Source organism: Lithobates pipiens, unplaced genomic scaffold (assembly GCF_037356315.1).
Source record: "Lithobates pipiens isolate NorthernLeopardFrog02 unplaced genomic scaffold, aLitPip1_a1.2 Scaffold_23, whole genome shotgun sequence".
Classification (NCBI taxonomy): Eukaryota; Metazoa; Chordata; class Amphibia; order Anura; family Ranidae; genus Lithobates; species Lithobates pipiens.
This window is the reverse complement of record NW_027507785.1, coordinates 45174517-45185049: the sequence shown is the minus strand read 5'-3', so window position 1 is coordinate 45185049 and position 10533 is coordinate 45174517. Positions and strand designations below refer to the sequence as shown.

Sequence of the window (10533 nt, the reverse complement as noted above, 5' to 3'; positions counted from 1 at the left end):
ACCTGAACATATTCAAGAAATACGGGGGTTTGGTCATATAGTGCTAAGCCCACTTGCTGTGACAAAGTACCCCGAATTAGTGGGTCCTACCCTAGTAGAAGAATGAAAGATCCTGCGTCTCAACCATGGGATTGATTATAATAAACTTTTTTTTTTGCCAAGAAGAAATGTGCTGGTTCTCCATGGAAATCCCACAATATAGTGTATAATCGTAGGAAGTGCTCCCAAAACGACCCATTGGAGATCCTACTCGTCTTCTATGGGTCGTTTTGGGAGCATTTCCTACGATTATCACTATATTGTGGGATTTCCATGGAGAACCAGCACATTTTCTTCTTGGCAAAAAAGTTTATTATAATCGCTACAGACTTATGAATTGTTGCATACACACGTTAGTTTTTTTTTTTTTTTTTTTCTTCACTTTAATAATTTTTTTAAAATTTTCTCTTGTTTAACCGGTTCCCGACCAGCGCGCGCCGATGTACGTCAGCAGAATGGCACAGGCAGACAAATGGGCGTACCTGTACGTCCCTTGAAATTTGCCGACCCTGCCATCGCAAGCGCGCGGCGCGCTCGCGTGCCAGTCGGGACCCCGGGAGTCCGGTCCTGCGGACTCGATGGCCGCGGGCATATCCGCAATCGTCTCACGGGGCGGCTGAACGGAGAAATGCCGTTGTAAACAGCATTTCCCCGTTCTGCCTAGCAGCTAGTGACGCTGATCTCTGCTCCATGTCATTGGAGCAGAGATCAGTGTTCACTAAATCAAAGACCAGCCCCCCCCCCCCCACAGTTAGTAACACGCCCCTAGGAACACTTAACCCCTACACTGCCACCCACTGGTTAACCCCTTCACTGCCAGTGCCATTTACACAGGAATCACTGCATTTATATAGCAGTGATTGCTGTATAAATGACAATGGTCCCAAAAATGTCCGATGTGTCCCGCCATAATTTCGCAGTCACAATAAAAATCGCTGATCGCCGCCATTACTAGTAAAAAAAAAATTAATAAAAATGCCATAAAACTATCCCCTACTTTGGTTTGCGCAAAAGTTATAGCGTTTACAATCATCGCTTATTGCGTTTTTTTTTTTTTTTTTTTTTTTTTTTTTTTTTACCAGAAATATGTAGAAGAATACGTATCGGCCTAAACTGAGGGAAATTTTTTTTTTTTTTTAATATATTTTTGGGGATATTTTATTATAACAAAAAGTAAAAATAATGCGTTTTTTTTTTTTTTTCAAAATTGTCGCTCTATTTTTGTTTATAGTGCAAAAAATAACCGCAGGGCAATCAAATACCACTAAAAGAAAGCTCTATTTGTGGGGAAAAAAGGACGTCAATTTTGTTTGGGAGCCACGTCGCACGACCGCGCAATTGTCAGTTAAAGCGACGCAGTGCCGAATCGCAAAAAAGTGGTCTGGTCTTTGACCAGCAAAATGGTCCCGGGGCTGAAGTGGTTAAGCAAGCGTTGTTTGTTCGCTGAAGTTTTGATTTATTTTTGCGATGCCGCCATCCATTTATCATTCCATGTTCTCGCTCTCCTCCCAGAATCAAGGCACAATGGACGCTCTGAATATGGACACGGTGTGCCGGCTGTACGAGGTGGGTCGGCAGCGTCTGGCTGAGGATGAGGATGAAGAGGAAGATCAGGTAAGGTGGGTGGGGGGGTGGAAGTAACAACAGCTGGTATTTTGGATGGGGTGAAATGTATTGGTCTCTAATCACTGCTGATTTCTCCAGGAGGAGGAAGAGCAGGAGGATGAGGATGACGACGATGATGATGACGATTCTGATGATCTGGAGCCTCTGCTGGATGCGGAGATAGAAGAGGAGGAAGAGGCTGGGGAACAGGCAGGAGAGGATGGAGAGAATGACTTCTCCCCCTCTGATGATGAAGAGCTGGCCAACCTTCTGGATGATGATGATGGAGATGAGGAAGGACATGACGATGATGACGACTCCGATATGGACCCCGAGGTGGAGCTCATACTGGGAGACTGTAAGTAAAGATTTTTCTGTCAGTGTCCTCGCTGAGCTACACATCATGTGTACAAAGAAAAGTCTCTCTGAGAGAGGCTGCATTCTCAGTGATGTCACCGCTCTAGAGAATGGATAGGCTGCATTCTCAGTGATGTCACCGCTCTAGAGAATGGATAGGCTGCATTCTCAGTGAGGTCACCGCTCTCTAGTGAAGGGATAGGCTGCATTCTCAGTGAGGTCACCGCTCTCTAGTGAAGGGATAGGCTGCATTCTCGGTGAGGTCACTGGTCTCTAGTGACGGGATAGGCTGCATTTCTCAGTGAGGTCACCGCTCTCTAGTGAATGGATAGGCTGCATTCTCAGTGAGGTCACCACTCTCAGGTGAAGGGATAGGCTGCATTCTCAGTGAGGTCACCACTCTCTAGTGAATGGATAGGCTGCATTCTCAGTGAGGTCACCGCTCTCTAATGAATTGATAGCTGCATTCTCAGGGATGTCACCGCTCTCTAGTGAAGGATAGGCTGCATTCTCCAGTGAGGTCACCGCTCTCTAGTGGAAGGGATAGGCTGCATTCTCGGTGAGGTCACCACTCTCTAATGAAATTTGATAGGCTGCATTCTCGGTGAGGTCACCACTCTCTAATGAATTGATAGGCTGCATTCTCAGGGATGTCACCACTCTCTAATGAAATTGATAGGCTGCATTCTCAGGGATGTCACCACTCTCTAGTGAATGGATAGGCTGCATTCTCAGTGATGTCACCACTCTCTAGTGAAGGGATAGGCTGCATTCTCAGTGAGGTCCCCGCTCTCTAGTGAAGGGATAGGCTGCATTCTCGGTGAGGTCACCGCTCTCTAGTGAAGGGATAGGCTGCATTCTCAGTGAGGTCACGCTCTCTAGTGAAGGGATAGGCTGCATTCTCAGGGATCTCACAGCTGTCTAGAGAATGGATAGGCTGCATTCTCAGTGATGTCACCACTCTCGTGAATGGATAGGCTGCATTCTCAGTGAGGTCACCGCTCTCTAGTGAAGGGATAGGCTGCATTCTCAGTGAGGTCACCGCTCTCTAGTGAAGGGATAGGCTGCATTCTCGGTGATGTCACCTGTCTCTAATGAATAGATCCAAACTTTATTTTTATAGCATATTATGCATTTTTTTTTCCAGCGGACAGCTCGGACAATTCGGACTTGAAGACGACATCATCCTGGCACTAAACGAATGAGGAATTGGTGTATCCAGCGAGCGTACACAGGGTCTTTTCCCTCCCTGGAGTCACTGTGAGGAGCGCTAGAGCAGCCAGGTACGAAGGTGGAGCGGCGTATTACCTGTGACGGCTCACGGCCCACCCCTAAATAACCACCCCGGCCCGTCCTGGAGGTCTCACTTCTCATCTCTGTTCCTGCAAACCTTCAAGGCGGACTTTTTTTTTTTTTTTTTTTTTCCTTTTTTTTTTTTTTGTAAAACAGAGCTCTTAAAGAAGAATAAATTAGTTTTATATAAAAAAAAAAAAAAAAAAAAAAAAATAGAAGAAAAACCCACAACCAAAAACATCCAGTGGACGTTACCCCCCCCCCCCATCTCCTGACCTTGTGTTCATTTTTATTTTGTGTTCTTTTTTTTTTTTTTTTTTTTTTTTTGCACAAATGTATTTTAATACAGGAAGAGAGGGGATTTTTTTTTTTTTTGGTCAAACTTTGGGCAGCAAAGTATTTTTATGATGAAATTGTAATATATTCCGTAGGAAAGTGTATTTTTGTTCCTTTTAAAAGTGTGAGTATCTTTTTTTTATTTTTTTTTTTGGTGGGGGGGGGGGGGGGGGGTGGGGTGATATGCGCTGGCCAGGCCTGGGTGGCTCTGTGTGTGCGCTAACAATGGCTCAATCAGTCTGTCTGACATTAATCGATTTTAATCAGGATTCAGGGTTTGTGCTTTTGAGGGGGGGTGGACGATGGAGCGAAGGCAAGTACATTAAAGCTTTACTCCAGGTTGAATGTCGCGGTCATAGTTTTGTTTTTTGTTTGGGCCAAACTGGCCAAAATGTATTTATTTCTACCAATCACTGCAGCTGCTGTCAAAATGGTATATGGCATAAGCCGCCTACAGTATACAGCGCTGGGTTCGGGCAGCGATACCGGGTCGTCTTCCTGTTCCCACGGTACAAAACTGGTGTCAGGCCTGGGTGCTGCTCAGCCATCCTCGGGAATGGAGGTGGTGAGGCAAGTGGGTGAAGTGGGGAGGGGAATATGTTTTAGGGGGTAAGATTGGTTCTCCTTTTTCTTTTTTTTTTTTTTATGGGTGGTGGGGGTGAATCTTTGCGGACCCATAACACATCTTGGGTGGTGGTGTTTGCCCTGGGCTCTGGATGACCTCGCCCTCACACTGGATAAAATACAAGACTTCCTGTGAAATGGCTGAGCAGTTCCGGCAGCAGGAGTGTCCCTGGTGGAATACAGTTCTGTATACTCCTGCTCAGGGGGTTGGCAACCTGGAGGCCCTCCAGCTGTTGCAGAACTACAAATCCCATCATGCCTCCTGCGAGTAATTGTAACTGCCAGCCTTGCAATGCCTCATGGGAAATGTAGTTCCACCACAGCTGGTGGACCCTAGGTTGCTTGACCCCTGCTCTAGCTCGTAGGTGTCCAACCTGTGGGCCCCCCAGCTGTTTGTGGAACTACAGGACCCCTGAGGCGTTGCAAGCATGATTCCCAAAGGCAGAAGCATGGCGGGACTTGGTAGTGCCGCAACAGCTGGAGGGCCGCAGGTTTGGACAGGCTGCAGCAGCAATCGAGTAGTGGAAATGGTTGGCTTGGGCCAGCTTGGCTAGAATAAAAGTGAAAAGTCAAGCTGCAGTTGGGTATTAAAGACTCTTAATATGCATATCACATACTGCCTAGGGTGCCATGTACTGTGGGAAGGGGTAAGCTGCGCCACCCGACCCATGTATTTGTAAATACGGCCAGCTTGGTGCTGTTGTTGCTGTCCCTGCTGTTTGAAAGTGCAAGTATAGCCAAATTTTTTTTATTTTTTTAGGTTTGGGTTGAGATTAGAAGGGTTGGATCCCCTGTCAAGGTTTTTGTGTATGGACAATGCACCCTTTTTGTCCAGGGGACCTAAAGTGATAGGAAATCCAGGAGGTGAGGGGAATCCTTCCAAAGGGGCGGGGGGGGGGGGGGGAGCGGGCGCCTCTTCTGGTGACCGCTAGAAGGAAAGTTTCCCTTACTATGGAGAGATTTCATCTCACTTCCTGTCACGAGAGTGTTCTGTGTGCCCTTCTGATCAGGTTTCCTTAATGTTATCAAGCGTTTTGTTTCTGGCAGCTAAGCTTCTTCGAATATGGAGGTATGAGAGGAGGCGGCAACTCGTCCTTTCCGAAAAAGTCAGTTTTGCGTTGCGTGGAGTGTACAAAATACAGTGGTTCACGCGTTTCGGCAAAAAGCCTTATTGCCGAAACACATGTAAGCCTCTATTTTGTGCCCTCCACTTGATTTTCATAAGGACAGATTGCTACCTTTTTTCTTCCTCCTACCTCCATGTTCCATTAGTGTTGGGCGGGAGCACCATCAGCCCATCTCCTTGGGGGGAATCTGTCTGGGTGTTGCAGTTTTCTTCCCCAGCATGACCCCATCCAGGAAAAGCTCTCATGTGTTTCCAAACCCAGAAATAATAAATGTCATATATTGCAGCTTTTAGATGTGGCGGCTGCTTTAGGTTTTCCATTTTTGGTCTTCTGCCCCTTTTTATTTTATTTTTTTAATATATCTGGTGATCCTGCAGTAACACATCTCCTGTCTCGGGACAAAAGGCATTCTATTTAGGATGTGGCACAGTACATTGTTGGTGTACCCACAGCACCACCACCAGGCTCATACCTTAAGGGGATTGGACACTGGCAAGGCTTTCAATGACACGACCCAGCCCCCTGTGTTTTTTTTTTTTTTTTCTCTCCCCCCCCCCCCCCCCCCAAGCGTCCCAAGGTGGTGAACTTTTGCTCTTTCATGGAGAAATTACTTATTTTTTGAGGGGTTTTACAGCGTTTTATCTGAGTAAAAGAAGACCCCCCCCCCCCCCAACTTTGAATGGTTTGTCTCAATCCTTTAACCTCCATCTTTGCAGACAGCTTGGTCTTTTGACCTGTTGCTGCTGCGCTGTGTATGCACCTCTGTGTAGAACGGGGGCTCTAACCTCATACTGCCACGTCTAAAGGCAGCCGCTTTTTTTTTTTTTTTTTTTTTGTGGTGGTAAAGTGCTCCCGTGGCCACGCCATCCAACATTTTACCATCGGAGCTGGTGGGATGGGCTCCTGATCACATGACCACTAACATCACATGAACGCTAATTAATAGTGGTCACATGCGCGGGAGCCTGCCTACGGCACTCCAGGCTTTAGGGACGTCTTTAAGTGGTTGGCAGGAGCAGAAAAAAGGAAAAGGTGAACTAATATTGTAGACCCCCCTCCAAGTCCTTACTGTGCTTGTTTCCATGGTGATGAGCTATCGATGCCCCCACCCCCCCCCCCCCCCACCCCCGCAACTACTGCTACTTAAAAACTGCATCATATGCAAATTTTTGATTTTGTTGAGAGTTCCTCTTTAGTAGCCCCTTAAAAGGGCTAAGAGTGGAGTTCCCATTACCCCATGGGGGGTGATTTTTTTTTGGCCTCACTTCCTGTCCAAGGAGAGGAAGTGGAGTGAGATCTCTGCACACAGCAAAGATAAATCGATGCGTTTCAACTCTTCCCTACTCTGTCCAACCCTAAAAAAAAAGAAAAAAAAAATGGTTTGGCTGTCTGTACACTTGCAACTGTTGCCCTTCTTCTTTTCATCAATTCAGACTGACTTTTAAGCCCCAACCCAAACCCCTCCCCCACCCCTGAAATTAAGGACCTGTCCATCATTGTCGGAGTGCACAAAGAATTCTGTGTTCTGTACAGGTCAGTGAGCAGCGAGACAGGTCCTCTTATCCCCTAGAACTTTGATTTTGTTCTAATAGGTGGAGAAGCGGTATGGTGTGTTTTTTTTTTGTTTTGTTTTGTTTTTTCTTCAGCCCCTCTTCTAAAATTAAAAAAAAAAAATTCAAAAAAAAGATGGTCCTTAGAAAATTTCAAAAACTCGTTTTACATTTTTTATTTTTTTGTTCTCGGTGAATCACAAATCGGAAAAAAAAAAATGTTTCTGTCCTGTAAAAGTGTATTTATTTAAGAAATAAACTGAAAATGTCGGTGTGTCTCTGTAACTTCAATCTGTACACCGTGGTGGTAATGGGGTTCTACCTCTGCGCAGAATATTACAGTGTCCTAAATGTACTGTGCTTAATGAGTGGGTAAATAAACAAAAAAAAAAAAAAAAAAAACAATTAAGTTGCTGCAGACGACACCCACTGTGTTCACACAGGATAATAGGTAATGTGTTAATGAAATTGGTGTTTTGCCAACTCGGTGATGAAAAAAAAAAAAAATATATATATATATAATATATATATTATATATATATATATATTATATATATATACACATCTTAAAAAAATTATAATATCATTAAAAAGTTAATTTATTTCAGTAATTAAAAAAAAAAAAAAAAAAAGTGACACTCGTATATTTTAGTTCGATGCGTTACCCACAGTGTAGAGCTGCACGATTCTTTTTTTGCTTAGAATAAAAAGATCACGATTCTCATGTAAAATCTTTCATTATATATACTAACTTTACTGGTTAGTTTATTTTTTTTATTCTTATGCATTAAAGTAATAAAAAAAAAATTGCATTTGAAAGACCGCTGTGCAAGTACAGTGTGGCATATATTATATATATATATTATAATTTTTGGGGATTCCAAGTAATTTTCTAGCAAAAAAAAATTTTACTTGAAACTAATAAATGTCAGAAAAAGGTTTTAGTGTTTAAACTTTTTTTTTTTTCCCCCACTTACATACAAAGTTTATTCCAGGGATCTGCAATTAGTGGACCTCCAGCTGTTGCAAAACTACAAGTCCCATCATGCCTCTGGGTGTCATGCTTGTGGCTGTCAGTCTTGCTATGCCTCATGGGACTTGTAGTTCTGGAACAGCTGGAGGTCCGCTGCCTGGTCTATTCCATTGACAAATTGTTACAATGTTTCTACTTAAGTTCAACTGATAAAAAGAATGTTTTGATTCTTGGCAGACTGCCCGGTTTTTCTCTTCCTTTTGAAGGATGTGGCTTCTGAAACACTTAAGCGTCAAGAATCGTTATCGCGATCTCCACTAAATTGTGCAGCTCTACCACAGAGTGGATATATTTCAAGCATTTTTCTTTTAATTTCAAATGGTTATGGCTTACAGCTCGTGTCACCTCCAAACTTCACTATCTCAGAAAATGTGATGATTACATAAGGCCAATACACAAAGGATTTTTAATATAGAGATGTTTGTTTACTGAAAAGTCTGTCTGTATACAGTACACTATGCACTCAATACTTGGTCGGGGTTCCTTGTGCGTAAATAAGGGCACCAGTGCGGCGTGGCATGGAGGGGATCAGCCTGTGCCACTGCTGAGGTGTTATGGAAGGTCGGGTTGCTTAGATAGTGGCCTTCAGCTTGTCTGCATTGTTGGGTCTGGTGTCTCTCATCTTCCTCTTGACAATACCCCACAGATTCTCTATGGGGTTTAGGTCAGGTGAGTTTGCTGGCCAATCAAACGCAGCGATACCATGAGACCAGGTATTGGTAGTGTGGGCAGGTGCCAAGTCCTGCTGGAACATGAAATCAGCATCTCCATGAAGTATGGTCAGCAAAGGGAAAGCATGAAGTGCTCTAGAATTTCCTGGTAGAGAGGTCTGTGCTGACTTTGGACTTGATTAGTGGACCTCCAGCTGTTGCAAAACTACAAGTCCCATCATGCCTCTGGGTGTCATGCTTGGGGCTGTCAGTCTTGCTATGCCTCATGGGACTTGTAGTTCTGCAACAGATGGAGGTCCGCTAATTGCATATCCCTGCTCTACATGGAAAGTTTTTTCACTAAGCCAACATTTCTGTATTGAAAATCAATTTATTTTTTATTTTTTATGGGTCTTATGTAATAATCAGATTCTCTGAGATCGTGAATTTTAAAGGTGTTACTGAGCCGTAATCATTAAAATTAAAAGAAACAAATGCTGGAAATATATCACTCTGTGTGTAATGCATCTTTATAAAATATGAGTTTCACTTTTTGAATTGAAGTTTTAAAAAAAAATGATCCAGATGTGATTCACTTCACTTCTACGATATCAACTTCTGTGTGACAACATATAAAACAAATGGTGCACTTCCCCCCCCGTTGTGACACCTACAGTTGTGCTAATAAGGTTACATGCCCTGGCACAATTTGATTTCTTGGCCATTTTTCAGAGAATATGAACGATAACACAAACTAATCTTTCACTCGTTTGGCTGACGCCATTTATTATCAATCAGCCGTGTTTACTCTTTTTAAATCATAATGAGAACAGAAACTACCCAAATGACCCTGATCAAAAGTTAACATACCCCCAGTTCTTAATAACGTGTATTTAACATCAATGACGGCTTGAGGTCTTTTGTAGTGTTTGTGGATGAGGCTCTTTATCTTCTCAGATGGTAAAGCTGCCCATTCCTCTTGGCACAAAGTCCTCCAGTTCCTGGAAATTCTTAGGCTGTCTTGCATGAAAGGCGCGTTTGAGATCTCCCCAGAGGGGCTCAATGATATGGAGGTCAGGAGACTGAGATGGGCCACTCCAGAACCTTCACTTTATTCTGCTGTAGCCAATGACGGGTGGACTTGGCTTTGTGTTTTGGATCTTTGTCATGTTGGAATGTCCAAGTACGTCCCATACGCAGCTTCCTGGCTGATGAATGCAAATGTTCCTCCAGTGTTTTTTTTTTTGATAACATTCTGCATTCATCTTGCCATAAATTTTGACCACATTTCCTGTGCCTTTGTAGATCACACATCCATAAAACATTAGCTATCCACCGCCGTGTTTCACAGTAGGGATGGTAGACCTTTCATCATAGGCCTTGTTGGCTCCTCTCCAAATGTAGTATTTGTGGTTGTGGCCAAAAAGCTCAATTTTGGTCTCATCACTCCAAATGACTTTGTGCCAGAAGGTCTGAGGTTTGTCTCTGGGCTGTTTGGCGTATTGTAAGCGGGATACTTTGTGGCATTTGCGTAGTAATTACTTTCTTCTGGCGACTCGACCATGCAGCCCATCTTTCTTCAAGTGCCTCCTTATTATGCGTCTTGAAACAGCCACACCGCGTTTTCAGAGAGTCCTGTATTTCACCTGAAGTTATTTGTGGGGTTTTTCTTTACATCCCAAAAATTTTCCTGGCAGTTGTGGCTGAAATTTTAGTTGGTCTACCTGACCGTGGTTTGGTTTCAACAGAACCCCCTCATTTTCCACTTCTTGAGTAGAGTTTGAACCCGGCTGCTCGGCATTCTCAATTCCTTGGATATCTTTTTATATCCCTTTCCTGTTTTATACAGTTCAACTACCTTTTCCCGCAGATCCTTTGTCAATTCTTTTGCTTTCCCCCATGACTCAGAATCCAGAAAC

At 43.7% G+C, this 10533-nt stretch overlaps 1 protein-coding gene across 1 annotated transcript in view; it reads left to right on the top strand.

Annotated features, from left to right (window-relative positions):
- DCAF1 (DDB1 and CUL4 associated factor 1) overlaps positions 1-3335 on the top strand; it is a gene marked incomplete in the record, with an annotated part of 55018 nt that extends 51683 nt beyond the window's left edge. The window contains 3 exon segments of the mRNA XM_077451511.1: positions 1552-1653; positions 1744-2002; positions 3149-3335. Coding sequence (XP_077307637.1) covers positions 1552-1653; positions 1744-2002; positions 3149-3198 — 411 coding nt within the window.
- Between the last annotated feature and the right edge of the window lie 7198 nt (positions 3336-10533).